Raw genomic sequence first — 27,246 nt, 5'->3', positions numbered from 1 at the left:
CTCTCAGTTGTTTCGCATCGTTGGCCTTGTGATACAGGCGGATCTGATAACGCGCTAGTTGAGCAAAGCCGAGACAAGTCTAGACATAAGGACACACTACAGGCTGGGCTGCAGGGACCAAGTGGGGAATGAAACATTAATTGAAGAGGGCGCGACAGTCGTCTTCATACCCAAAAGTAACGGCCAGCTGCGGTAGTCGGTAATCGGACCCGGATCAACTGCTTGGAAAGTTACTATGCTGACCATTACACCACCACCACGCAGCTACTCGCTCACACGCCGCGTTGTGTCAGCCTGCCGCCTGGTGATAGTAGCTGTGGACGCATTACGAGGAAGGTGAGCACATTGAAACACATTCGGACAGCGCCTCCGTACACATCGCGCGGGGCGGTTAAGGCTTTGTTTACATCGCAGGGGGCGAGTTTTCCGAAGGTTACGTGTTCAAGTTACATCAAAAGTGAGTACCATGTCGACAGTTAATAGGGCGAACACGGCACAGTTTGTGTTCGATAGGAATGCTTTGCGGCCAACCGCGTTTGAAATCCATGAATTTATATTCGAAGACTTGAAAATACGGGAAAATCTTGTAGATACTTTTCAGTTGGATTTCATGCAATACTCTCTGTTTTTGAAATTTGTTTATGGCGGCATTTGTAATAAATATATAGAGAAATTTGGCGGTGTGCGAAAGTTCAAACATATAAATGGAACCGGCAGTGACGCGCAAATTGTGCCATCCGGTTATGGTGTTCGAACTGTTCGCGTGTTTAATGTGCCTCCTGACTGTGGTGAAACGTCCCCTTAGAGAAATTTAGTGAATTACTGTGCTGATAAACCTCTATGTTATTTGATTTTCAACAGCTGAGCAAAACTGAACGTACTCAGACATTACTCTCTTTACTTATTCTGATCAACACTAAACTGACACGCAATATTTTTAGCGCAACGCAGTCTGACTTTCAATAATCCCTATGAAAGAATGGCCCTGACTAATAATAACCTATACCTTTCATGAATCACTTACCTCACAAAAACTTCGTTACTCGAACTACTGCAATACAGCGAGCGCCACTACTGCCAGATAAATAAAAGATTCTAACTACTGAAGGCACTAACTACTAATAGGCATAGTTAGCAAATGAAAGATTTTGATAGAGATCAAACACTGTATTTACCTTAATAGTGTTCAAAAGTCATAATATATATATCTGTGGTGTCACCGCCAGACACCACACTTGCTAGGTGGTAGTTTTAAATCGGCCGCGGTCCACTAGTACATGTCGGACCCGCGTGTCGCCACTGTGTGATCGCAGACCGAGCGCCACCACAAGGCAGGTCTCGAGATACGGACTAGCACTCGCCCCAGTTGTACGGACGGCGTAGGTAGCGATGCACACTGACAAAGCCTCGCTCATTTGCAGAGCAGATAGAATAGCCTTCAGCTAAGTCAATGGCTACGACCTAGCAAGGCGCCATTAGTAACATTGCATGTATCTAAAGAGTCTCACTTGTATCGCCACAATCTCCAGATGTACCAAAAGGATGGATTAAAGTTAAGTATTCCAGAAGCTACGTACTTTTCTTTATAGCATTCATTACGTATCCTGTTTCAGACCTCACGCCATCCTGCTTTGGCTTAGCGCGTGCCTTTCGGCTTCCTCTCATTGTGTCTAGGCTGTCTTGTCTAGACACAACAATATCAGTTCATGACATCCAGTCTTACAAATTTACTGTCTCTGATGGGCACACGTCCAGATCATCCGCTCTCAAAACTCTGTCATCTCTCTCCCCACATCCACCACTGCTGGCGGCTCACCTCCAACTGCGCAACGCAACGCACTGTTCACATCCAACTGCCCGACACTACAATAGCGAATATTACAACAATGCCAACCAGCCACAGACTGCACACAGCACAGCCAGTGATTTTCATACAGAGCGCTACGTGACGTTACCAACATAAAAACCTAAACAGTCTACTTACAGTGGCAATGACTTAATTGCACGTGCTTTAATTCAGTACTGAGTGGTACTATCTGTAGTTAATGAGAAGTGGTCCAGTGCGTACCTATACAAGGTAAATAGTGGCGTGCGACGTGTAAGAATTGATTTAAAGAAACATATTCCCTCCTATGTTATGACTGCGGGCTGTCTTGCGCAAGTGACTTATATCGGACAGCCACCCACATGCTCTATTTGTCATTCAACCGAGCATTTACGGGTTGATTGTACTCGTAGACGACCTGTGCAACTCCCACGCGATGACGCTGCAGCTGCGGGCGACCGCTTTGTACCGTTAATGAGCGGAGTAGCAGCGGGCACGGTGTCACAACCCCGACATGCGTACCCCGTACGTGCTGAGGACGTGCCAGTTGTGGCCAATGCTACTGTTAACGAACCTCTACACCGGATGGAATCGCTTCCATTTTGTCCTCGGCAGTGGCAGAGTCGGATTCGTTTAATAAGGAGATCCTGGAGGTCTCGGTTAATACACCTGTTGATATGTCGGAAGAGATGGACACCTCCTTACCGCCACCTCGTCCACCTGAAAAGGTTCCCCTCGCACCGAGGAAAGGAGGTACAAAGAAAAACAAAAGTAAGAGTAGAAGGAGACAGAAGTCTGATGATTTGCTGAGCACTCCCGTTTTAGAGAGTGGCAGTGAGTGTGAGAATCAGACACCGTGGCCCCCGCCACCTGAAAGCTCTGAGCGCCAGGAACGCATGCGGCAGCAGACAGAACATCTAAAGGTTTTCTTAAATACGGCACGCGGACAGGGTGCGAATGCTGCGAAGCGCAAAAGCGAGCAAAGCAGCGAGCAGCTGCCGCAGCGCACACGTGCAGTCGCACCAAAAAGTGTTGGCACACGTGCGTATTTATCGTTGCTGGTTACAAACGCCGCACCTTCCGGTACACAGCACATGTACGTGCTACCTCACATACCAGACATTACAATTCTGCCCACAGTGCCTACCATTAACAAAGAAATGCAGTGTTAAGGGCAAACGTGTATCTCCTCTGCACACAAAAAGTATTGGCACACAGCGTGGCTTCTCGGTATATTGCTGGGTTTTCAGGAACCGGAACGCCATCTGCTGACGCAATAGAAACTGTGTGTTGTTGACGGCCCAGTCGCTAGTATGTTTCTGTATTGCGCGATAGTGGTCAGCATGGGGCCGAGGAAGAAGGAACATTCAGTGGCGTTGCGTGAGAGAGTGGTATTGCTCCATTCACAAGAGAGAAGCTATCGACAAATCGAAGCAGAGGTGTCTGTTAGCTACACCACGGTAAGAGCCATCATTCATAATTATAAAGAGGCTGGAACAACAGTGAATAAGTGTCGTCCTGGACGTCCAAAAGTGCTTACAATCCGAGAGCGTCGCCGTATGATCGCACTTGCTCGGAAGAAACCTGCTACAAGTGCAGCAACTATTGCTGAGGTTGTTCAGACAACGTCCGACAAGACGGTTAGTGTTCAAACCATACTAAATGTGTTGAATGAGGCTGACGTGCATGGACGTTCTCCCAGGAAAAAGCCATACCTATCGGAAATTAACCGGCAGAAACGCCTGCATTTTGGTAAGGACTACATCAGCAAGCCGATGGAGTTTTGGAAAACTGTGATATTTTGCGACGAATCGAAGTTCAATGTGTTCGGATTTGATGCAGAAAAGAAAATTTGGCGCAAGCCCAATACGCACCTCGACATCAAACACATCCTTCCCACAGTCAAACACGGTGGGGGCGGTATCGTGGTGTGGGGCTGTATGGCGGCGAGCGGCGTTGGAAATCTAGCTGTAGTCCACGGTAAAATGGATCATTTGAGATACATCGACGTGTTGCGAGGTAATTTACACGCTAGTGCACAATTATTGAGCCTTACTGGGGTCTTTCATTTCCAGCAAGACAACGACCCAAAACGTACCGCCATGAAAACCCGGGAGTGGTTACTGTACGATGCCTCCAGAAGTGTTCTATCACCACCTCAGAGCCCTGATTTGAACCCCATTGAGAACCTGTGGGCTCATCTTGACACACAAGTCAGAAAAAGGCGTCCGTCCGGTAAAAACGACTTGGAGAAAGTGCTCCTGGAGGAATGGTCGAAAATTACCGCTGATATCACCCGGAATTTAATACAAAGCATTCCTATGCGTTTACGTGCTGTTATAGATGCTAAAGGGATGCACACTACCTATTAGAAGGTGAACATCAATAAAGAAAACGTGCACACTGTCCGATTCATACGCGTGTGCCAATACTTTTTTGGATGCAGAAGAGCGATGTTTATTTTCATATCACTGTATGTTACTTTGCGGACAGGTGATTTGGACATAAAAAATGGTTCAAATGGCTCTGAGCACTATCGGACTTAACTTCTGAGGTCATCACTCCCCTCGAACTTAGAACTTCTTAAACCTAAGCAACCTAAGGACATCACACACATCCATGCCCGAGGCAGGATTCGAACCTGCGACCATAGGGGTCGCTCGGTTCCAGACTGTAGCGCCTAGAGCCGCTCAGCCACTCCGGCCGGCTACACCAAGAAGAAATGTAGATGATAAACGGGTATTCATTGGACAAATATATTATACTAGAACTGACATGTGATTACTTTTTCACGCAATTTGGGTGCATAGGTCCTGAGAAATCGGTACCCAGAACAACCACCTCTTGCCGTAATAACGGCCTTGATACGCCTGGGCATTGAGTCAAACAGGGCTTGGACGGCGTCTACAGGTACAGCTGCCCATGCAGCTTCAACACGATACCACAGTTCATCAAGAGTAGTAACTGGCGTATTGTGACGAGTCAGTTGCTCGGCCACCATTGACCAGGCGTTTTAAATTGGTGAGAGATCTGGAGAATGTGCTGGCCAGGGCAGCAGTCGAACATTTTCTGTATCCAGAAAGGCCCGTACAGAACCTGCAACATGCAGTCGTGCATTATCTTGCTGAAATGTAGGGTTTCGCAGGGATCGAATGAAGGGTAGAGACACGGGTCATAACACATCCGAAATGGTAACGTCCACTGTTCAAAGTGCCATCAATGCGAACAAGAGGTGACCGAGACTTGTAACCAGTGGCACCCCATACCAACACGCCGGGTGATACGCCAGTATGGCGATGACGAATACATGCTTCCAATGTGCGTTCACCGCGATGTCGCCAAACACGGATGCGACCATCATGATGCTCTAAACAGAACGTGGATTCATTCGAAGAAATGACGTTTTGCCATTCGTGCACCCAGGTTCGTCGTTGAGTACACCATCGCAGGCGCTCCTGTCTGTGATGCAGCGTCGAGTGTAACCGCAGCCACGGTCTCCGAGCTGACAGTCCGTGCTGCTGTAAACGTCGTCGAACTGTTCGTGCAGCTGGCTGTTGTCTTGCAAACGTCCCCATCTGTTGACTCAGGGATCGAGACGTGGCTGCACGATCCGTTACAGCCATGCGGATAAAATGCGTGACATATAGACTGCTAGTGATACGAGGCCGTTGGGATCCAGCACGGCGTTCCATATTACCCTCCTGAACCCACCGATTCCATATTCTGCTAACAGTCATTGGATCTCGACCAACGCGAGCAGCAATGTCGCGATACGATAAACCGCAATCGCGATAGGCTACAATCCGGCCTTTATCAAAGTCGGAAACGTGATGGTACGCGTTTCTCCTCCTTACACGAGGCATCACAACAACGTTTCACGAGGTAACGCCGGTCAACTGCTGTTCTGTATGAGAAATCGGTTGGAAACTTTCCTCATGTCAGCACGTTTTAGGTGTCGCCACCGGCTCCAACCCTGTGTGAATGCTCTGAAAGGCTAATATTTGCATATCGCAGCATCTTCTTCCTGTCGGTTAAATTTCGCGTCTGTAGTTCGTCATCTTCGTGGTGTAGCAATTTCAATGGCCAGTATGGTATTTACCTTCCGAGTGGCACCGATCACAAAGTGCTCCGTCTGTATTTTTTAATCAAGAGGTGACTCCGTTCTTTGCCTCGAGCCGCAATGTAATTGTCGGCGGCGACTCCAACTGTGTTACTGCCTCAGTTGGTCAATTTCCCACGGCTACCATGTATCCGGAACTTTCTCAGTTAATCGTAACCAATGACGTAATTGATGTTTGGCGTCATTTTTATCCAGCTACGACGTAGCACACTTATTTTTATCAGAATGGTGCCAGCAGGATCGATCGCATTTGTGTGTGACGGTCACTTCAAGACCATCTTTTAGTGATCACTGCGGCGTTGTGTGTGATGTGCAATTACAGGCCACTCTGGAGGTGCCACCTTCCCGCGCTTGGAAATTCGATACCCGTCATTTCTCTGCCGTCGTATTACGTTCCGAGATTCAGAACATGTGGCAGCTTTGTTCCGAAAAACGGTGTAGTTATGACTCGGTATTACACTGGTGGATCGAATTAGTCAAACCGCAGTTGTGCAGTGTCGCAATGTGGTATGCACGGGAGGTGTCGTTTTGGGAGAGGTGCACCATTGCATTTTATCAACAATTTCTTCAGGATGCGCTTGATGCACCCGTCGGCCCAGTTCAGAACTTTCGCGCGCGCTTAAATAGGATGGAAAGCAAGATACTCCATCTTCAACTCCACAGGGCAAAAGGTATTCTGGCGGAGCCGAACCCCTTGTGAGATGACTGACGAGGTGCCAACACTTTATCACTTGGCACGCGAAAAACGGCTGGCGCGCAGGAAAGTAATTACCAATCCCGCAACGGACACTGGTGCTCGTCTCACGGAAAAGCATGAGATCGTTGCTCACGTCTCCGACTATTTTCGACAGTTATTCCGACGGACTGACGCCTACGACGTAGGGCTTACTTTTATGTTAGACGAATTGGATTGTGTCCTTTGCTACTCAGACCGTCAGGCGTTGGATGAGAGCTTGTCACAGGACGACGTCCAAGCACATGTCGTAAAGGGAAGTCTCCGGGACCTGATGGTCTTCCAGTTGAGTTTTACCTGACTTACTGGGATATCTTCGGTGAAACGCTGACGACTACGGTCAACGAAATTGTTAGTGGTACTCCTGTTCCTTCAAAGTTTATTGAAGGGCGCATTGTTTTACTCCCGAAGAAACCTACAACATGCCGAGTTAAGGCGTTTCGCCCTATCACACTTATAAATGCAGATTACAAACTTGTGGAAATGTACCTTGCGACGAAACTCAAAGTGATAATGGACAAGATCATCAGTCCCTTCCAGATATGTCGTGTGCCACATCGTAGCATTTTTCACGATGCAGCTTCATATCGAGACGTAGTCGCATTCACGGCCGTCAGTGGACTGTCAGCTGGCATTCTCACGATTGACTTTGCCAATGCTTTCGACCGTATCGGGCATGATTATCTTCTGTCCGTAATGACAAAACTGGGGTTCGGCGGCCACTCCCTCCAGGCGCACCGAGCGAGGTGGCGCAGTGGTTTGCACACTGGACTCGCATTCCGGAGGACGACGGTTGAATCCCGTCTCCGGCCATCCTGATTTAGGTTTCCCGTGATTTCCCTAAATCGCTTCAGGCAAATGCCGGGATGGTTCCTTTGAAAGGGCACGGCCGATTTCCTTCCCCATCCTTCTTTCACCCCGAGCTAGCGCTCCGTCTCTAATGACCTCGTTGTCGAGGGGACGTTAAATACTAATCTCCCCCCCCCCTCCCCTCCCCCCCCCTCCAGCCTCTACGGAATATTTTAATGGTTGCGGAATCAGTAATTATTATCAATGAAACTTCCTGGCAGATTAAAACTGTGTGCTGGGCCGAGACTCGAACTCGGGACCTTTGCCTTTCGCGGGCAAGTGCTCTACCGACTGAGCTACCCAAGCACGACTCAAGCCCCATCCTCACAGCTTTACTTCTGCCAGTACCTCGGCTTCTACCTTCCAAACCTTACAGAAGTTCTCCTGCGAAACTTGCAGAACTAGCACTCCTGAAAGAAACAGTATTGCGGAGACATGGCTTAGCCACAGCCTGGGGACTTGAGTCGTGCTTGGGTAGTTCAGTTTGTGAGCACTTGCCGACGAAAGGCAAAGGTCCCGAGTTCGAGTCTCGGTCCGGCACACAGTTTTAATCTGTCAGGAAGTTTCACATCAGCGCACACTGCGCTGCAGAGTGAAAATCTCATTCTGGAAACATCCCCCAGGCTGTGGCTAAGCCATGTCTCCGCAGTATCCTTTCTTTCAGGAGTGCTAGTTCTGCAAGTTTCAAATCAGCGCACACTCCGCTGCGGAGTGAAAATCTCATTCTCAATTGTTATCAATGGTTGATAGTCGATGCCAATTCCTCTTGCAAGATCCGTCAGGCAGGGCTACCCTTTATCAATGCCCTTATTTGTAATTGCGCTCGACCCGTTTTGAGCAGTTGCTCAAATCATTGAAGGTATCAAGATCCGTCACGTGTCTCCAAAGCGTGCTGCCTACGCTGAAGACGTGGGGATTTTCATGGAGCGGACCCACGACTTGGATAAGGTCCACGATATTCTGACGTTGTACGAACGTGCCTCTGGCTCCGTTTTGAAGGCACGGAAAAATGTGTTGGTCCCACTAGGTCCGCGAGACATGTACACTGCGCAGGACTGGTTCCGTGTTGCTCGCAGCCATAGAATTTTAGGCTTCGACGTTGCTGCGTGCCCACAAGTTCTAAACTGCAGGCGAATTCTTGTAACTGTGAAGACCCTATGTCGCAGCCACTATGGTCGCTGATTCAATCTACATCAACGAATCGCTGTCATTCACACATTCATTTTATCTAATGCCTGGTACATCGCCCAACTGCTCAGCGTTTCGAAGCCAGTCGGCAGGGCAATTTCTAAAGCTGTCTCCTGGTTCCTATGGAGGCACGAAAGCTTGCAGACCAACAGTCCGGCAGGAACAACAGCAGCACTCCTGGAGCTCTGCCGCCTACACTCCGAAGGAGCGCCAGTCTCCCTCGCGGGTTGTTGTTGTTGTGGTCTTCAGTCCTGAGACTGGGTTGATGTAGCTCTCCATGCTACTCTACCCTGTGCAAGCTTCTTCATCTCCCAGTACCTACCGCAAACTACATCCTTCTGAATCTGTTGAGCGTATTCATCTCTTGGTCTCCCTCTACGATTTTTACCCTCCACGCTGCCCTGCAATACTAAATTGGTGATCCCTTGATGCCTCAGAACATGTCCTACCAACCGATCCCTTCTTCTGGTCAAGTTGTGCCACAAACTTCTCCTCTCCCCAATCCTATTCAATACTTCATTAGTTATATGATCTACCCATGTAATCTTCAGCATTCTTCTGTAGCACCACATTTCGAAAGCTTCTATTCTCTTCTTGTCCAAACTATTTATCGTCCAAGTTTCACTTCCATACATGGCTACACTCCATACAAATACTTTTAGAAATGACTTCCTGGCACTTAAATCTATACTCGATGTTAACTCGCGGGTATCCCGTTTAAATTGTCATATGTCCGGGAGTACTTTTTAACTAGGAGTTATGCTCTGTCAACGGCTACCGACAGGAACAGGACAGCTCGCGGTCTCTATGTTGCCGTGACTGGACAACCTCCGCGTCATGAACTTGTGGTGCAGAACCCCACAATGGAACGGGTGAAGGTGTGGGCAGACTTCAACAACCCAGTGTTGCCGCCGGACGTGAGTGCGCTATGGCTTAAGATCGTCCACAACACCCTGGCGACGAATCAGCGGCTTTCGGACATCCATCTCCTCCCCTCCACCAACTGTGGAAGATGTGGTGATCCGGACACACGCAAACATCGTTTCGAGTGTAGTTCTGTGTCGACGGTATGGCGGCTCTGTCAACAAATGGTCGCCCACGTTAACAGAACGCCTCCACACCTAGTGACTGTTCGTCGTGTGATACTGCCTGTCTTCAAAGCCTTCCTGCAGACGAAGAATAATGTCACTGTCTGGGTATTAGGGCACACGATTTATGCAATTATAGATCTGACCGTTACTGATTAATGTGATATACCTGGATTATGTGTGGGCCCAGTATATGAAAATGAAAGATTGCATCAACTATCGTGAACTGTTTACGAATATTTTGCAGGCGGCCTTCGATTATGGCTATGAGATGGCACTGCGGACAACACCTTGCACTGAGTTTTACTGAGTAGGCACGGTCCACTTTTTATTACTTTTCTCTTTGTTTTACTTGTTTCACTTGTGTTGTAGTTCATGCATTGCGCCACGTACTCACTACGGAACGTTCTGGTTTTATCTCTTGGGGAGAGTCACATTTTAATACGGAGGAATTTTATTTTGTTTCACCAGCCTTCATGAGTATACTGGAAGATACGACCTGTATGTTTGACACATTCATGGCTGCAGAAGTGTTTTTCCAGTCACTTCATTTCCGTTACCGGACTGTCACTACTTCATTTTGTTAATTTTAGATGATTTATTTTTCGTTAGTGTGAAGCGCACAGTCATCAACACTTAGTTGTGCAGTTTTGCCAACTGTTATTAAGACCTCTCCGTTCCATCGGAGTGGATGACACTACTGAAGAGAGAAGAATAACATTTGTTTAACAAATAAATTTTTGTTGAAGAACGTGCAGCTGAGTGCAACTGCGGAAGAAAAAGACCGTCCGCCGACTCCACAGTACTATCGATTTTAGTACTCCATTGTTCTGCAGAAGTGGACAATATCACATCCCAGAAGTACATGATTTAGTTTGTATTGTCCTTGCGTAAACGAAGTTCGAAAGATTAAGAAATTACAGCGTTGAGGCTTGCCGAAGAAAGCGTTATTAGGTGGAGCAAGGAGGGCTATAAAAGGGGTTGGGAGGCCCTAAATGACAAAAAAAGTGCAGCTGTTCTCATGTGATCACCGGACTTACGAACCCTTGGGCGTGGTTAGTACTTGGATGGGTGACCAGCTGGGAGCTCGATCTGCATTTGGCTTCTTTCATTTTGCCTTTTTACTTCGGTTTCGTTGCTGCTTAGCGTTAATGATGCTGTTCATCACGCTGACGCCACTCTTGCCTCTCGGTACACTAAGGGGCGAATCTGTGGCCACAATAAAACGAATGGTTCTGTCGTGTGTTTGTCGTTTTTTGGTCTCTCACAGTCGTTTCTCGCGCCTGCCCTCTACATATATGCCCGTTTCGAAACGTCAGCTTTCGCGTCAGCCGAGACAAGTCAGAGACAAGCCGACTCACGATGCTGTGAAACCAAATTCGGCGACTAGCACCCTGGCAGCACGGAATGAGACGAGGGTCTAAGGAAAACTATTCGTACAACGACAGTTCACAGTTCCGAAGATCGCGTTTCGTTACGTGGAATACCCGTAGAAGAAATATGTACGTATTGTGCGGTGGCCGGGAATCGAACCCGGATCAACTGCTTGGGAAGCAACCATGCTGACCGTTACACCACCACCGCGCTGTGCTGCGCCCCACCCACGCCCTGATGTGTCGGCTACCCTCCTCCCATCAGAGGCCGAAGGCGATGGCGCTGTAGGCGCTCAACGCCAGGGCGGGGGCGGTAACATCTGAACACAGTGTGTAGGTGCTGCTAGGGCGATGTAGCGTAGCTAGAAGCAGAACTGACAGCCGTTGAAAAACTGCCCTTTAATTTACAGCAGGGCGATAAAACAAATATCTAATGTGACGTACTTACTGATGATCCAGAGTCGATTCAGCATATGTGTGCCAATCCACAAGTAGAAAGCGCCTAAGTATCACAATATTAAGTTGGTTAGTTTGATGTTCGCCTGGAGCATATCATTAGCTTCCCCTGAGGGCGAAATGCACAGCGTAGCCGTTGCTAGGGAACGGCCTTTTCTTTTCATTCGTTGTTTTCTCTGCGCCAATGTAAAAATTGATAATTAGAGTTCTGCTCGTTCCACTTAAGACAGAAGGCGACGGAAAACAACGGTGTAAGGCACCATATTTAAGCTCTGGATCCCAAAAGTGAGTGTGGGGTGCAACCTCACATCTGACAACTCGCCTAAAATACTCTAAAAAAAAACGTATTTCCTTCACACAAGAAAAAACAAGCAAATTTCGCCGTCAGGCTCCGGAGATGTTGCTAGGAACGACGGCAGCATGTTGTTTGCGCTCGCAAGTTAGATTGGCCGAGCGGTCACAAGTCGCGCTTGAGACACGGTGCTATTCGGACGTGCTGAGAGCGCTGTTAACCGGTGTGTTTACGAGTTGTGTATTTGTGTTGTTTCTACTTTCTTTTGGAAGTGCCGTGATTATTTACCATTGATTGTGGTGGAGTTTCTAACCGTTTTCGTTGCTATTATTTAGCGGTCTCGACCGCTTGTTAATTTCTGATATGGCCAGTTTATTTCCCACGAAAAGTACCCTCCGCTTTGAGTTTGAAAAGTCAACCCGTCACGTACAACTGACATCGCTGGAGATTCATGACTGGATAGTGGACGTTATTGGTATCAATTCTGATCAGGTGCACACTGCGTATTACGACATGGAGCAGTATTGTTTTTTTGTCAAATTACTGAACCCTGTGTTGCTGGATAAGATACTCCTGAAGCATGGCGGACGAGTTGAATTCCGACATCGGGATAACTCTGTAAGTACCGTCACCGTTACTAATGCCGACGTAGAATAAAAAAATGTACGTATCTTTAATCTGCCCCAGGAAGCTGAAAATTGTTATCTGAAAGATGTGTTAAGCAAGTATGGAGATGTCAAACAGATTCGAAATGAACGCTGGTCTAGCCAGCATCGGTTGCAATGTTTCAGTGGTGTTAGGTCAGTAGACATGCATGTAAAAGTCAATATTCCTTCCCATATTATGGTTTGCGACTACAGGGTTCAAGTTACGTACACTGGTCAAACTTTGACGTGTCACATCTGCAATGAGAGTGGCCACATGCGTCAAGATTGTCCCACACGGGTTTTCGTCTTAAAAAATTCTTTACAGCAACGGAAACGGCTAACGCTCGCGGAGATTGTTACCGATAATCAAGCGGCAGAAAGTGCTACAGCCAGTGGTGTATCTGCGTTGCATGAACCGGAAGTCGTGCGCATTGAAGAATTTCCAACCTTGCCTCGGACAAGTACGGACGAACCGACACTTGCGACCGGAGACACTGCTACCAACAAACGACGTAGGACTTGTGACGGTAGTAGTTCTGAGGACGAAGCCCACAGTACACCAGAATCAAAGAGACAAGACTCGCAGGAACGTAGATCTGATACTAAGTTCTTAAAAGGTCCCGTTCTAGTAGACGATTTTCCCTCTGGAATGTCACATAGTGACATTTCAGCTGCTGTCGCGGCGTCGCAGGGGACGGATGGTCGGCCCTCCAACCAACCACAGCACCAGGTTCCGGTGGACCGACCGACATGTGAACAGCAGGTCGCTGCAGGGCTTCAACACGGCGTAGACTGTTGTGATAGTAAACAGACCACACCTCTAGATGAGGAAGCCGGACAGCCAACGGCGGCGGCTCGCGACACGGCAACACAACAGGAATGTTGTCATGACACGGAACGCGAACATAAACAGCAGTCGGTGACGGAAAATGTCAACAAACCACTTCATGTGGAGTTTGATAACAAACGTGTTGATAGCGAAAGTACTTCCGCAGCTGGGTTGCCGCCGGAGGACACGCCGCGAGTGGTTCCGGCCGTAGTGTCGGGACCGTCGTCGGCCGTTGACATTCCCCACGACCCGCCCACGCCGCCATCTGCCGGGATGGCTCATAGTGGGCGCCGCAGGAACAGAATCCAACCAAATGTGAACGTTGTCCGAAAGAAAACTAAGAATAAAGATGCCGGGGGCAAACACAACGAGCATGGCTTGGCTTTACAACCGGATAAACAAATGGAATGGCATGACGATCCGACCGTTGGCGATGATTAATTCATCCCCCTTCCTGCATAGGTCTCAGTATGCCACAGGCATTTAAAATAACAACGTTAAATAGTAACAAGATCCGCTCTGACGTCAAGGTGCGTGCTCTACAACAATATCTTTACGAGTCGGATACGGACATCGCCCTTTTACAAGAGGTGGCCTTGCAGCAAATAAACCTTACCGGTTTTGTTGCAATAATCAATTCTTCCCCGGAAACGAACGTGGGGACTGCCGTCTTAATTAGGGAAGGTATTCCGTTTGCCCACATTGAAAGATTAGAATCCGGTCGAGGACTGAGTGTCACTATTTTTGGCGTTACTGTTATTAATTTGTACGCGCCTTCCGGGAGTACTCGTAGAGCTGACAGAGCACGCTTTTATAAGGAAGATATCATTTATTTACTGCGGAACAATCCTACGCAGCTGATCATTGGAGGTAATTTTAATTGTGTATTGTCCAGAAAAGATCAGACACCGAATTTTAATTATTCACCTGATTTCAACCGTCTTGTTTATGATCTTAAACTCAAGGACACCTGGGAAGCTCGGTACCCAACTTTAGTGAGGTACACACACATCGTTGGAAATTCCTGCAGCAGGATCGACAGGATTTATGTGTCTGATAATTTAGCAACTAAATTATTAAATGTAGAAACTATTCCTACCAGCTTCTCAGACCACAGTGGCGAGGTTGCGTGTATCAACTTACAACAACAACCCACGCGCTGGTTTAAAAATCAGTGGCATCTTAATCTTTCATTATTGACCGACTCAGATCTGGAGGAGGCCGTAAGGCGTGCTTGGGACCAGTGCCTCCGCACTCTTCATGCCTTCCCTAGCATTATAGCATGGTGGACCTATAAAGCGAAGCCCAAACTGCGCAGTGTTCTTATGTCCTTTGGTATTGAACGGGCTACTGGAATTCGCAGGACAATGGAATTTTATTACTCCGTATTACGAGATTTGTATGACAGAGCGGATGCCACGGCTACTAGAATAGGAGAAATTCAGAGAATCAAAGCTAAATTAATCAATCTGAAACGGGAGCAGTTAGAAGGACTTAAGGTTCGATCCAAAGTTAAATCAGTACGCGCAGACGAAACGGTGGCCTTGTATCACCTTGTCAAGCACGCGAAGAATAGAAGGAGGGCTTTCATTGATGAACTTAAACTCGAAGATGGCACGACGGTCACAAATCAACGCGATATCGTCAGAGAACTTATCAGCTACTTTGTCAGGACTTATACTTCAAACGCTCCCCATGCAGACAGCGCTTCTCAACTCCTTGAAGTTCTTCCTTCGGGGATAACTGCAGACGAAAGTGACAGTCTTTCTTCGGGTTTCAGTCACGAAGGCGATTTCGACATGATCTGCAGTTCCCCTACTAACAAGTCCCCTGGGCCTGACGGTTTTCCCATTGAATTTTATAAAAAGTACTGGCACATACTAGGAGCGAAGATCACAGACATGGTGAACGAGGTCTTGCAGGGGCAGTCTGTTCCAGGAGAGTTTAAAGAATGTAAAATTGTTCTCCTCCCTAAGACCAGAGATGGAAAATCTGTAACAAATCTTCGGCCGATATCACTACTGAATTCCGATTACAAGATTGTAGCTCGTGCAGTTAAGATGAGGCTTCTGCCGCTCACTTCCAACATACTTTGCAAACAGCAAACATGTGCTTTTCGGCGGACTATACTGCAAACGGTCGCCTTTTATAGGGATATTATTGCGCTAGCTGACGCCAGCAACGTAAGAGGTGGTCTGCTCTTTCTCGATTTTCTTAAGGCATTTGATCTTGTCAATCACACGTACCTACTGGGGACACTGCGGCGCTTGGGCTTCTTACCGTCAGCGATCGCAATAATAAAAAATGTGGCCATCGGAATCACTGCAAAAATTTCAGTAAATTCGCAACTCACGAAACGGCTCCTAATCGACAGAGGTGTCCCTCAGGGCAGCCCCTTGTCGATGTTGCTTTTCGTCATTTCACTCGAGCCGCTCCTCACGCACCTGCAGGCGAAGCTTAGTGGTTTAACGATCTCAGGAGTGAAGTCCGTAATAGGAGCCTATGCGCATGATGTTGGGATTGTTATCAGAGATGAGTCTGACGTCACTGCGCTTGAAGCTGTCCTCAAGACCTACTGTCAGGCGTCTGGAGCACACATTAATGAACAGAAAAGCAAGTTTTTAAATCTGCGAGGCCTCGACCGTCTTCAAATTTCATGTGCCACACACGTCAGTGAACTGAAAGCTCTAGGGATAGTGTTGAAGGCGTCAATATTAAACATGACGGCGGCGAACAGGAGGGATGTGGCTCACAAAATCAACGGTGCAGTAATTGATAACTACCACAGAAGTCTGAACCAATTTGACAGAATTACGTTGATTAATACGTGTGTTTTATCCAAGGCCTTCTACACGGCGCAGGTTCTTCCTATTCCTGCAGGAGTGGCTCAAAATATCATGTCAAAAGTTACGAATTTTCTATGGAAAGGCGAGATCTTTCGTGTATCTGCACGGACAGCAGCGCTACACCCAACGCATGGAGGGATGGGATTGGTTGACATACGGCGCAAAGCACTGGCTCTGTACGTGTCACGCACGGCGGCAATCATACAGGATGAACCTCATGGTCTTACGGCACAGTTATTTCATGCTGTCCGGCCACACAGTCTTGAATCTCCGCTGAATGTTCAACCTATTTGTTACCGGCTTAAACATATCAGAGAGTATTATCTCGAGTATAGCTACCTTAGTCACCAGTTACGGCACACTCAGTCCTTAACGGCAAAAGCAATTTTGGCGGAAAGGAGGGAACACGAAAGCCAGAATCCGATTGTTAACAAATATAGTGGAGTCCAATGGGATGCAGTATGGCGAAACGTTGGTTCCACTGTTTTGAGCTCGGATGCTCGTACTGCGTGGTACAAAGCAGTCAATAATATCATAAGTACCAATGAGCGACTTCACCGGATAGGGCTGAGTGCTACCGACCTCTGTCTTCACTGCAACCTCACAGATACCGTGCTGCACAGATGCACCTGTGGGGAACGTCTCCACAACTGGAACTGGATTCAGCAACAAGTTGCACTTATCACTCGCAGTGTTCCCGCCAATGTCCAGGCAATGATGATCTATCGGCCTGATTTTAAGTTTTACCCACAGACGAAAAATAATACTGTGGTTTGGTTAATGGGTAATTATTCTAGTTATATCTTTAACAAACTTGGGGATGATGATCCTGTCGCATTCAAAATGCATATGGCAATCGAATTTCACAAAACACTTCAATACAAGAATCATGGCAAGAACTTTGGAAATATGCTTAAAATTGTATTCAAAAAAATGGGAATAGGGTAGTGAACCGGGAGTGTGGGGGTGGGTTGGGACGCGGAGCACCTGTAGTGCCGCGAAGAGGCCCCACTGCTTCTGCCTCGTGTCCTGACTTCAGCCACTGCGCCTCGGTACCTCCCTCCAACAGTGCACACGGATCACCAGAATACACTTGGATCCGAGATGAGAAAATCTCTTTTTTTTTAAATTCTTCTTGAACAACTCTTCACGGCGGTCCCTAAAGGAGGGGATTTCGTTAAAAAAAAAAGAAACACCAAAAAAAAAAAAAATTAAAAGAATAAAAAAATAAAAAAAATTGATAGGGCGTCGGACTTCGGATCCGACGATTGCTGGTTCGAATCATGTTACGGTAAAAAAAAAAGAAAATAAAAAAAAAAAGTGGCTAGGATACCTGGCTTTCACCCAGGAGGCCCGGGTTCGATTCCCGGTACCGGCACGGACTTTAGAAAAAAAAAGGGGGGTATGATTCCTGCTTAGGGTGCAGGAGGTCCCGGGTTCAAATCCCGGACGAGCCCTAGCGTTTTGTGCAAACTGATCGCACGTCAGTGGCTGAGTCAGCGCAAAAAGCTCGCCGTCAATATCAAATGAATTTCTTATTTGGTGTGAGCAATTGACACTGTGGTCCGACGCGTGAAGGCGATTACGAAGGTTTCGGGTACAGCTGGTAGCAGATGCATGTTAGTAAGTCTTGCTTAAAGTGATTTTTTTTATTTTATTTTTTATTTATTTATTTATTGTTCCGTGGGACCACATTTAGGAGAAGTCTCCATGGTCATGGAACGAGTCAATACATGAAATTATAACACGATTGTAGAAACAGATAAAATGAAATATAAGAAACATATTCAGGCGACAAGTCGTTAGTTTAAATAAAGAAAATCAAAAATGTACACTGGAATTTGCTTAATTTTGTATCTCTTCCAGGAGCTCCTCGACAGAATAGAAGGAGTGAGCCATGAGGAAACTCTTCAGTTTAGACTTAAAAGTGTTTGGGCTACTGCTAAGATTTTTGAGTTCTTGTGGTAGCTTATTGAAAATGGATGCAGCAGAATACTGCACTCCTTTCTGCACAAGAGTCAAAGAAGTGCATTCCACATGCAGATTTGATTTCTGCCTAGTATTAACTGAGTGAAAGCTGCTAACTCTTGGGAATAAGCTAATATTGCTAACAACAAACGACATTAAAGAAAATACATACTGTGAGGGCAATGTCAAAATTCCCAGACTATTGAATAGGGGTCGACAAGAGGTTTTCGAACTTACACCATACATAGCTCGCACAGCCCGTTTTTGAGCCAAAAATACCCTTTTTGAATCAGAAGAATTACCCCAAAAAATAATACCATATGACATAAGCGTATGAAAATATGCGAAGTATACTACTTTTCGTGTTGAAATGTCACTTATTTCAGATACTGTTCTAATGGTAAATAAAGCGGCATTTAGTTTCTGAACAAGATCCTGAACATGGGCTTTCCACAACAGCTTACTATCTATCTGTACGCCTAGGAACTTGAACTGTTCCGTCTCACTTATAACATGCCCATCCTGTCTGATTAAAATGTCAGTTCTTGTTGAATTGTGGGTTAGAAACTGTAAAAACTGAGTCTTACTGTGATTTAGCATCAAATTATTTTCCACAAGCCACGAACTTATATAATGAACTACATTATTTGATAATGTTTCAATATTACACACAAGATCCTTCACTACCAAGGTGGTGTCATCAGCAAACAGAAATATTTTTGAATCACCTGTAATACTAGAAGGCATATCATTTACATAAATAAGGAACAGCAGTGGCCCCAGCACCGACCCTTGGGGAACGCCCCATTTAACAGTGCCCCATTGGGACTGAACATCATTACCACTCTCAATATTGCGGAGGATTACCTTCTGCTTTCTGTTCTTAAAGTAAGAGGCGAACCAATTGTAAGCTACTCCCCTTACTCCATAATGTTCCAACTTCTGCAGTAATATTTTGTGGTCAACACAGTCAAAAGCCTTCGTTAAATCAAAGAAAACACCTAACGTTCGCAACCTTTTATTTAATCCGTCCAAAACCTCACAGAGAAAAGAGACTATAGCATTTTCAGTTGTTAAGCCATTTCTAAAACCAAACTGTACATTTGACAGCAAATTATGTGAATTTAAATGCTGCAGTAACCTTGTATACACAACCCTCTCAATAACTTTAGCAAACACCGATGGCATAGAAATAGGTCTATAATTGTCAACATTATCCCTGTCTCCCTTTTTATAAAGTGGCTTCACTACCGAGTACTTTAATCGGTCAGGAAACCGACCACTCCTAAAGGAAAAATTGCAGATATGGCTAAGTACTGAGCTAACAAACGTGGAACAATACTTCAGTATTCTGCTAGATACCCCGTCATATCCATGAGAGTTCTTGGTCTTTAGTGATTTAATTATTAACTCAATCTCCCTCTTGTCAGTATCATGGAGGAGCATTTCAGATGACAGTCTCGGAACACTTTTTTCTAAGAGCGCTATATGATTCCCTGCTGGGACTAGGTTTCTATTTAGTTCACCTGCTATATTCAGAAAGTGATTATTAAGTACTGTACATATATGCGACTTATCAGTAACACGGACATCTCCACTACGCACTGATTCTATATTCTCGACCTGTCTCTGCAGACCAGCCACTTCCTTTACGACTGACCATATGGTTTTAATTTTATCCTGAGACTTAGCTATTCTATCTGCATACCACATACTTTTTGCCTTCCTAATAACTTTTTTAAGCACCTTACAATACTGTTTGTAATGGGCTGCTGCATTTAGATTTTGACTGATTCTAACGTTTTGATATAATTGCCACTTTGTTCTACAAGATATTCTTATCCCTTTAGTCAGCCACCCAGTCTGCCTGTTTGTGCTAGTACCCTGTTTTGAACGTTTTAACGGAAAGCAACTTTCAAAGAGCACGAGAAAAGTCTTGAGGAAAGCATTATATTTATCGTCTACTGTATCAGCACTATAAACATCTTGCCACTCTTGTTCCTTGATAAGGTTTACAAAAGTCTGTACAGCAACTGGATCAGCTTTCCTAAAACGTTGGTAACTATATTTAACATGTGTTGCAGCACAAAAAACTTTTAGACTTAAAATTTGTGCATCATGATCTGAAAGGCCATTCACCTTTTTGCTAACAGAATGCCCTTCTAATAATGACGAATGAACAAAAATATTGTCTATGGTTGTTCTACTGTTCCCTTGCACTCTCGTTGGAAAGAATACGGTTTGCATAAGATTATATGAATTAAGGAGGTCTACCAGCATCCTTTTCCTTGCACAGTCACTTATACAATTAATATTGAAGTCACCACATATAACTAACTTTTTGTATTTCCTATAAAGTGAACCAACAACCTCCTCTAGCTTTAGCAAAAATGTTGTGAAATCGGAGTCTGGGGATCTATAAATAACAACAGTAAGAAGTTTAGCTCCACTAAATTTAACCACACCTGCACAACATTCAAACACCTTTTCAGTGCAGTACTTTGAAACATCAATTGACTCAAATGGGATACCGTTTTTCACATACATGGCTACTCCCCCACACCGCAAAGAGCTCCTAGAAAAGCTGCCAGCCAACCTGTATCCTGGTAAAGGAAGCCTCTGGATTATCTCCTTATTTAAGAAGTGTTCAGATATACCAATAATTTCAGAGTCAACATCTATAAGCAGTTCACTAACTTTATCTCTAATACCTTGTATATTTTGATGAAATATACTAATTCCCTCATTAATCGGATACCCAAGCTTTGTAGAAAGTGGTTTCTTTGTTAGAGAGACTTCCCTTAAGCAGGAATGCCTATCAGCTGACTTCAATCTAAAAAAGGTACAGCTCTAACACCCACAACTACCGGAATTTTCCCATGAGTGATCCCACCACCCCCACCTATGCTGTCACCTATAAGTTTTGCCAACCTCCCCTTCCCATACCTGTTGAGGTGCAGGCCATGTCTAGTGAAACCCGTCCTACTGATAGACTCCACCGACACCACTGAAATGTGACTCATGCCTTCTGTCATCAGCGCACCCCCAAGTCTCATGTTATTACGCCTGACGGCTGTATTAAGATGAGGCCGATCGTGACGCTGAAACAGTTCCACGAAATGCACATTCGTGTTGCCAGTCTGAGTGGCTATCTTTTCCAGGTCACCATCTATGTCATACTCCCCATCCCTATCAATACTATTACCAGCCCCACCCACAATCACTACCTGATCCTCTTTAGTAAAATCCCTACATAACCCCCCTATGTTAAAAGTCACCTGAGCCAATCCTGCATTAGGCTTCACAATGCTGGTGACCTGGTACTCACTCCCCAAAACTTCCTGCAACTGCTGGCCTACACCTCTACCATGAGAACTACCTAACAGCAGAACCTTCTTCTTTCTCTTAGACTTTGCAACTGTCCTAGCCACCGTAACTGCTGAGGTCTGCTGCATACTTCCTACATCTACAGCTACTAGAGATTCCTCTCCACTAGACTCTGACAGTTGGTCATATCTATTACAAACACCAATAGTAAAACTATCTGAAAATCTCCTTCTCCTAGCAGATCTCTTGCCAACAGCCAGCTCCCATTCCCCAACTCCCTTCTCCCTCCTCATCCTATCTAGCTCCTCCTGTGCGTTTTTCAACTGCACCTGAAGGGCACAGATCTTACGCTCCTGCTCCTCTATCAACTTACTCTTGCTACATAACCTGCAGTTCCAGGAGAGGATCTCACCAGAATGCCCACTGGCTTCCCCACTGCATTCCCCCCAGTGAAAATACTTCGAACAAGTCTCACACCGCAATCCACTACTCACGAACCTACGGCAAAGCCCACACTTCTCACTCATGGTAAAATTTTACAATTATTGAAACAAGAAAACAACTTTATCTAAGTTCCGCTACTACAATAAGAAGATGTTAAAAACTGACTACAATAATGACAAACTTGCTCTACAAGGGAAGTAACTACTATTATTGACAGTATTAATCAACAACAAATGAGAATATAACAAAATACTAACACAGAAAGAAAATCAAACGTCTAATGACAGTAACGAAACTGAAAGCAGTTCGCAAAAATTTCTTCTGAAGTTATTTCACCGGAAAACACCAAGAACACCGGTTGAAGACTACTAAAGTTCCTAAATAAACTACTATACACAAACAATTAATTAGTACTTAGCTTTCGATGCGCCGCTACAGCTGCAACTGGTCAGCGCGGAATGTAAACACGGGTAAGAGGTTAAGTTGCTCGATACGAAACACTCACAAATATCAGGCCACAACACAAGAAATGCAGAGGTGAATGAAGAAACCACTAATAAGTCACTTATATAGTAAATATTATCACAAAAACAGTTAAAATATATATCTGAAACCTAAAAATAGATGAAAACTTAGAGAGCGATCTCACACGCAGTCACGCGCTTATGATGAAAAAGTGTTCCCGCACGGGATCGAACCGGGGACCTTCTGCGTGTTAGGCAGACGTGATAACCGCTACACCACGGAAACCGCTTGTGTGCGCCTTATTTCGAAGACAACTTGTAGTGATGTTGCCATCGTAACTAAAAAATTCAATAAATGTGGTACTTGCAAAACGAAGGGACATGCAGCAGATCCACACACGACGTGGCTCATTGGAGGACAATACGACACAGGCAGGAAATACTGTTCCCGCCCGGGATCGAACCGGGGACCTTCTGCGCGTGAAGCAGACGTGATAACCGCTACACTACGGAAACGACGGACCCGAGGAGTCCATCCTTGTTCACTCCAACTTGCCGCAGCCTTTCTCTCGTCCGCGAATGCACATACGACAGTTCTTTTGTCAGCCTGGAACCCATCACAGCCGAGGGCTCAAGAAGTCTTCGGGGTGCTCGAGAGGGTGTCTGCCGTAGCACCCCTAACGAGATAGCGTCGTTTCGCGCAGTCGTTATTGCAAGTTACATCAGCAAAAGCAATCACTTTCTCAGCAGCAGGCAGTGCGAGCCCAGCGGCAGCGAGACTTCCGGGGCACCCTGGACGACATCGAGGGACTGCAATAATTGGCATTCGCCGTGTCACAGGGCTCGTTGGTCTACCAGTCTGCCTTCGGCAGGGCAACAGAGCGGACGCGTACGTGTTGACTTCGTGCGGCGCACGAGCTCGCCTTGTTTACTTTCCGACGGCCGTTGCTTAAGTGCCGGCTTACCTTGTACGATCCATGGCGAACCGTTACCGTAAATCAACACTCCGATTTACTTTCTGCAACGATTATGCCCGACCCAAAGCACTTGAGGTGGAGCGTTTTCTGCGAGAGGAAGTGAAGATTTCGGCGACCGATATTATAGGCATACATTTGACCATCGTGAGCAGCACGGTCTATGTGAAAATCATAAACGACGCGGCGTGCGAACGCATACTACGTGAGACCAAACAGGGGCTCCGCTTCTGTCACGCTGATGGCAATGTGGGAGAGGTAACCGTCGACCACGCAGGCTTAGGTATGCGAACGATACGCATTTTCGAATTGCCATTCGAACTTCCAGCTGAGGAAGTCGTCGCGGCACTACGCCCATACGGCAAAGTCCACGGCCACACTGCGGAGAAGTGGACACAGTTTCGGACGTATCCTGTCCTAAACGGGGTCCGACAAGTCACCATAGATCTCCGAAGCCACGTCCCGTCCTACTTACAGATCGGCGGATGCCGTGCCATAATTATATACGATGGCCAGCCTCGGACCTGTTCCGGGTGCGGCAAAGAAGGCCACCTTAGATCCGAATGCCTACAACGGCGTATTACGCAACTTCCAGCTGCCGAAAAACCACCCACGTCGCAACCTACAGTGCTACCGGTGACCTATGCCGCTGCTCTGGCTTCTCCTACCACTTTGCAACGTCGCCCGGTCACCACAAACGACGCCACCAACGAGCCCGACCAGACACTGACGGAGAGCGCCTCGGACGACCCGCCGCCTCGGCCGGCCATTGACGCCGCTCCGAAGATGCCGACGCAACCAGACGCTGACCCTGATCTCGGAAACACGATGGAGATCGACTCGCTCATCGTTCCTACAGCGGCCTTTCTGCCAGAACGACGTGACTCCCTTCCGTCGTCGGACACGGAGGGTCGCACAAGGAAACAACGTTCCCCGAAACGTCGCAAGCGAAGACGTCGCACCGTTTCCGGCCAAGAGGAAACGTTACAAGTCGAGGAGGACGTACCCGTCGACCAGCACGAAGCCTCAGAACCCGCTACTGCTGACGAAGACGTCATGAGCGCGGAGACATCTATCGGTGTGCCTGCGCCCCGTGCTGACGCTGAACTAAATCATGAACGTCTCACAGGCGACACGACACCACGCACAATTACAACATCTTCTGAAGACAAAATGGACGATACACCAGTTTCCGCTTCCACGGCGTGGCACGAGGAGGAGGTCACGGAGCAGGAGCCGTTACGGGACCCTGCGCCGTCACGGCCGCACCACTAATCATACCCTCCCCAGACTCCCCTGCGGCCCAGCGGGATAACGTTCCGCTGCGACGCCCACACCCTTGCGCGGACGGCGGAGTGGACCAGCCACCAGCAATCCGACACCAGGCCTACCGGATAGCAACCATCAACACCAACAACATCCGTTCCAGGGTGAAAATCCGCCTTATGCAGGAGATGTTCTGGGCTTCGGATATTGATTTCGCCCTTCTGCAGGAAGTTCACTTGGCTAGTCTCCCGGATATTAATGGCTATACCGCCCACGCCTCCGCGAGTGATCCTATGGGCCGCGGGGTGGCCATCTACGTCCGCCACGGGATTTCTGTGACCGATGTCGCCTTCCTTCCATCAGCTCGGGGCATGGCACTCACTGCCATGGGGACACGCATCATTAATGTCTACGCTCCCTCAGGCACCGACCGACGGCATGAAAGAGCCCAGTTTTATTCCGAGGAAATCGCTCCCCTGTTTTTAGGGCGTTATGACCATTGCCTACTAGGAGGTGACTTTAACAACGTTCTGCATCCTAAAGATCAGATTCCCCACTATACTACATGCCAGGAGCTACGTATAGTGGTGCGAGACCTCCTGCTTCACGATACCTGGGAAGTTCAACACGGCGACCTTTCTGGCCATACCTTTCTTACAAGTCATTCCGCAAGCCGACTAGACAGGATATATGTCTCACAAACTCTTAGATCTGCGATACGGGGCGCCGAACGCTGGCCGCTGGCCTTTTCCGACCATTGCGCTTACATCTGTACGGTCCTCCTTCCGCCGCAATCAGTATGGCTCAGCCGTGCGCCATGGAAACTCAATACCTCACACTTGCATGACCAGGCGTGTCGCCAACAAGTCACTGACACGTGGACAGCCTGCGAACGACGCCTTCCCCGCTACCGCTCGACATTGACATGGTGGTTGGACTGCGCCAAGCCGGCGATCCGGAGGACACTGATGAGATACGGGAAGGACATGGCCGACTGGCATCGCACCACTGTTGACTTCTATTACGCGATTCTCCGAGATCTGGATGCTCAACCGCCAACCCCGGACAACCAGTTGGAACGGCAAAGAACTAAGGCGAAGATAATTGCGCTGGCACGCCGGAAATTGCAAGGGGTCGTGATACGGACGCGGCGCCACGATCACGCGGATTTAGAAATTCCATCCATGCATGATATAGTGTCCGACAACCGAAGGCGTCGTCGGCAGATCATCAGCACTTTGACAACGCCTCATGGAACGCAGGTGACCACTCAGAATGACATCGTCCGCGCATTCGTCGAGCACTACCGTCGTAATTATAGTGATGACGACGCTGAAACTGCAGCAGACGACTCCATTTTGAATTACGTCACGCGCACCCTCCCCCACACGGAGGCGGATGCTTTGACAGTGGCGGTCATGCTAGACGAAGTCAACAACGCAATCGCCAAAGGTGCAGTCAACAGATCGCCCGGCATTGACGGCTTACCGATTGAGTTTTACCGTACCTTTCGGGACCTCATGGCCCCACGGTGGACGACTATGTATCAAGAACTGATAACATCTCACCAAGCAATCCCACCCGCCTTTGCTGAGGGCATCATTATACCAGTCCACAAACCAGCCCGTGGTTCGATGGTCACGAGTTACAGACCGCTCACCCTCCTGAATGCCGATTACAAGATTTTCGCGCGCTTACTGGCAATGCGGCTCCGAACTACACTCCCTCATATCCTCTCGCCAGAACAAACGACGCCTGGCGGACAGATTAACATACAGACTGCCACAGGGGAATGCCGCGACTTAATTTCGATAGCGGCGGCCTGCAGGCTCCGGGCAGCGGTCGTCGCTATAGACTTCGACAGCGCCTTCGATAAAGTGCGTCATCGTTTCCTGTTTTCGGTGGCAGCCCGAATGGGCATCCCCCCTCCGTTTCTCGACGTCATCCGGCGTCTTTACGACAGTGCCAGTTCACGTGTCCAAGTCAATGGACGTATAGCAGGGCCGGTACCTATCTGCCGTTCGATACGGCAGGGGTGCCCCCTCTCTACCCTCCTGTATGCTATTGCCCTTGAGCCCCTTATTGGGGGCTTGACGACCAAGCTTTCTGGCCTCACCCTACGCCAACACACTTTTCACTGTCGGGCATATGCTGATGACCTCCTCCTCCTCATTCGCTCCGGCTCTGAGATTCGGGATGTCCTCGACTTGATTACCCGTTATGGGGCTGCCGCTGGCAGTGCCATGAATGTCGCCAAATCTTCTGCAATGCACATTGGACGAGGCCTCCAGGAGGGTGAAGTGGCACCACTGCCGCTTGTGCGTACTTTCCGGTACCTGGGCATTACCTTTACCCCCACGGTCACATGCACGGCGGCAACGAATTTCCGTCGCCTGTTACACGTCATCCGCAACGACGTCCGCCAGTACCTCTTGCGCCGCCAGGACACACTTCAGAGGGTTGCGTTTATTAATCTTTATGTGGCATCAAAATTGGTTCACATTGCGCAAGTTCTCCCTCTGGTCTGGCGTGAGGTCAGTCGCTTGACGGCGCGTTT

The 27,246-nt window shown here is 47.5% G+C and overlaps 1 protein-coding gene and 4 non-coding genes across 5 annotated transcripts; 1 reads left to right on the top strand and 4 right to left on the bottom strand.

The window, feature by feature from the left end:
* Positions 1–7,759: 7,759 nt before the first annotated feature.
* On the bottom strand, positions 7,760–7,834 carry Trnas-cga. The gene has a single exon. It is a non-coding gene; the product is annotated as a tRNA-Ser (tRNA).
* Positions 7,835–11,315: 3,481 nt separating this feature from the next.
* Trnag-ccc lies at positions 11,316–11,387 on the bottom strand. Its single transcript has one exon. It is a non-coding gene; the product is annotated as a tRNA-Gly (tRNA).
* Positions 11,388–13,220: 1,833 nt separating this feature from the next.
* On the top strand, positions 13,221–24,698 carry LOC124775133 (cell surface glycoprotein 1-like). Its single transcript, XM_047249973.1, has 2 exons — positions 13,221–13,683; positions 24,019–24,698. The coding sequence occupies exons 1-2, from the start codon at positions 13,221–13,223 to the stop codon at positions 24,696–24,698; spliced, it is 1,143 nt and encodes a 380-aa protein (XP_047105929.1).
* Positions 22,663–22,735, bottom strand: Trnav-aac. The gene has a single exon. It is a non-coding gene; the product is annotated as a tRNA-Val (tRNA).
* Positions 22,893–22,965, bottom strand: Trnav-cac. Its single transcript has one exon. It is a non-coding gene; the product is annotated as a tRNA-Val (tRNA).
* Positions 24,699–27,246: the final 2,548 nt, after the last annotated feature.

The sequence above is a fragment of the Schistocerca piceifrons genome, chromosome 2, assembly GCF_021461385.2.
Source record: "Schistocerca piceifrons isolate TAMUIC-IGC-003096 chromosome 2, iqSchPice1.1, whole genome shotgun sequence".
NCBI classification, from domain to species: domain Eukaryota; kingdom Metazoa; phylum Arthropoda; class Insecta; order Orthoptera; family Acrididae; genus Schistocerca; species Schistocerca piceifrons.
This window is presented reverse-complemented; position numbering and strand designations above follow the sequence as displayed.

What these genes read in the sequence shown, in the direction of transcription:
- LOC124775133 (XM_047249973.1), top strand. Translation starts at nt 13,221, where the DNA reads ATGTCACATAGTGACATTTCAGCTGCTGTCGCGGCGTCGCAGGGGACG. An exon ending in ATCTGCCGGGATGGCTCATA is followed by an intron (nt 13,684 to 24,018) that starts GTGGGCGCCGCA and finishes CGCAACTTCCAG; the next exon opens with CTGCCGAAAAACCACCCACG.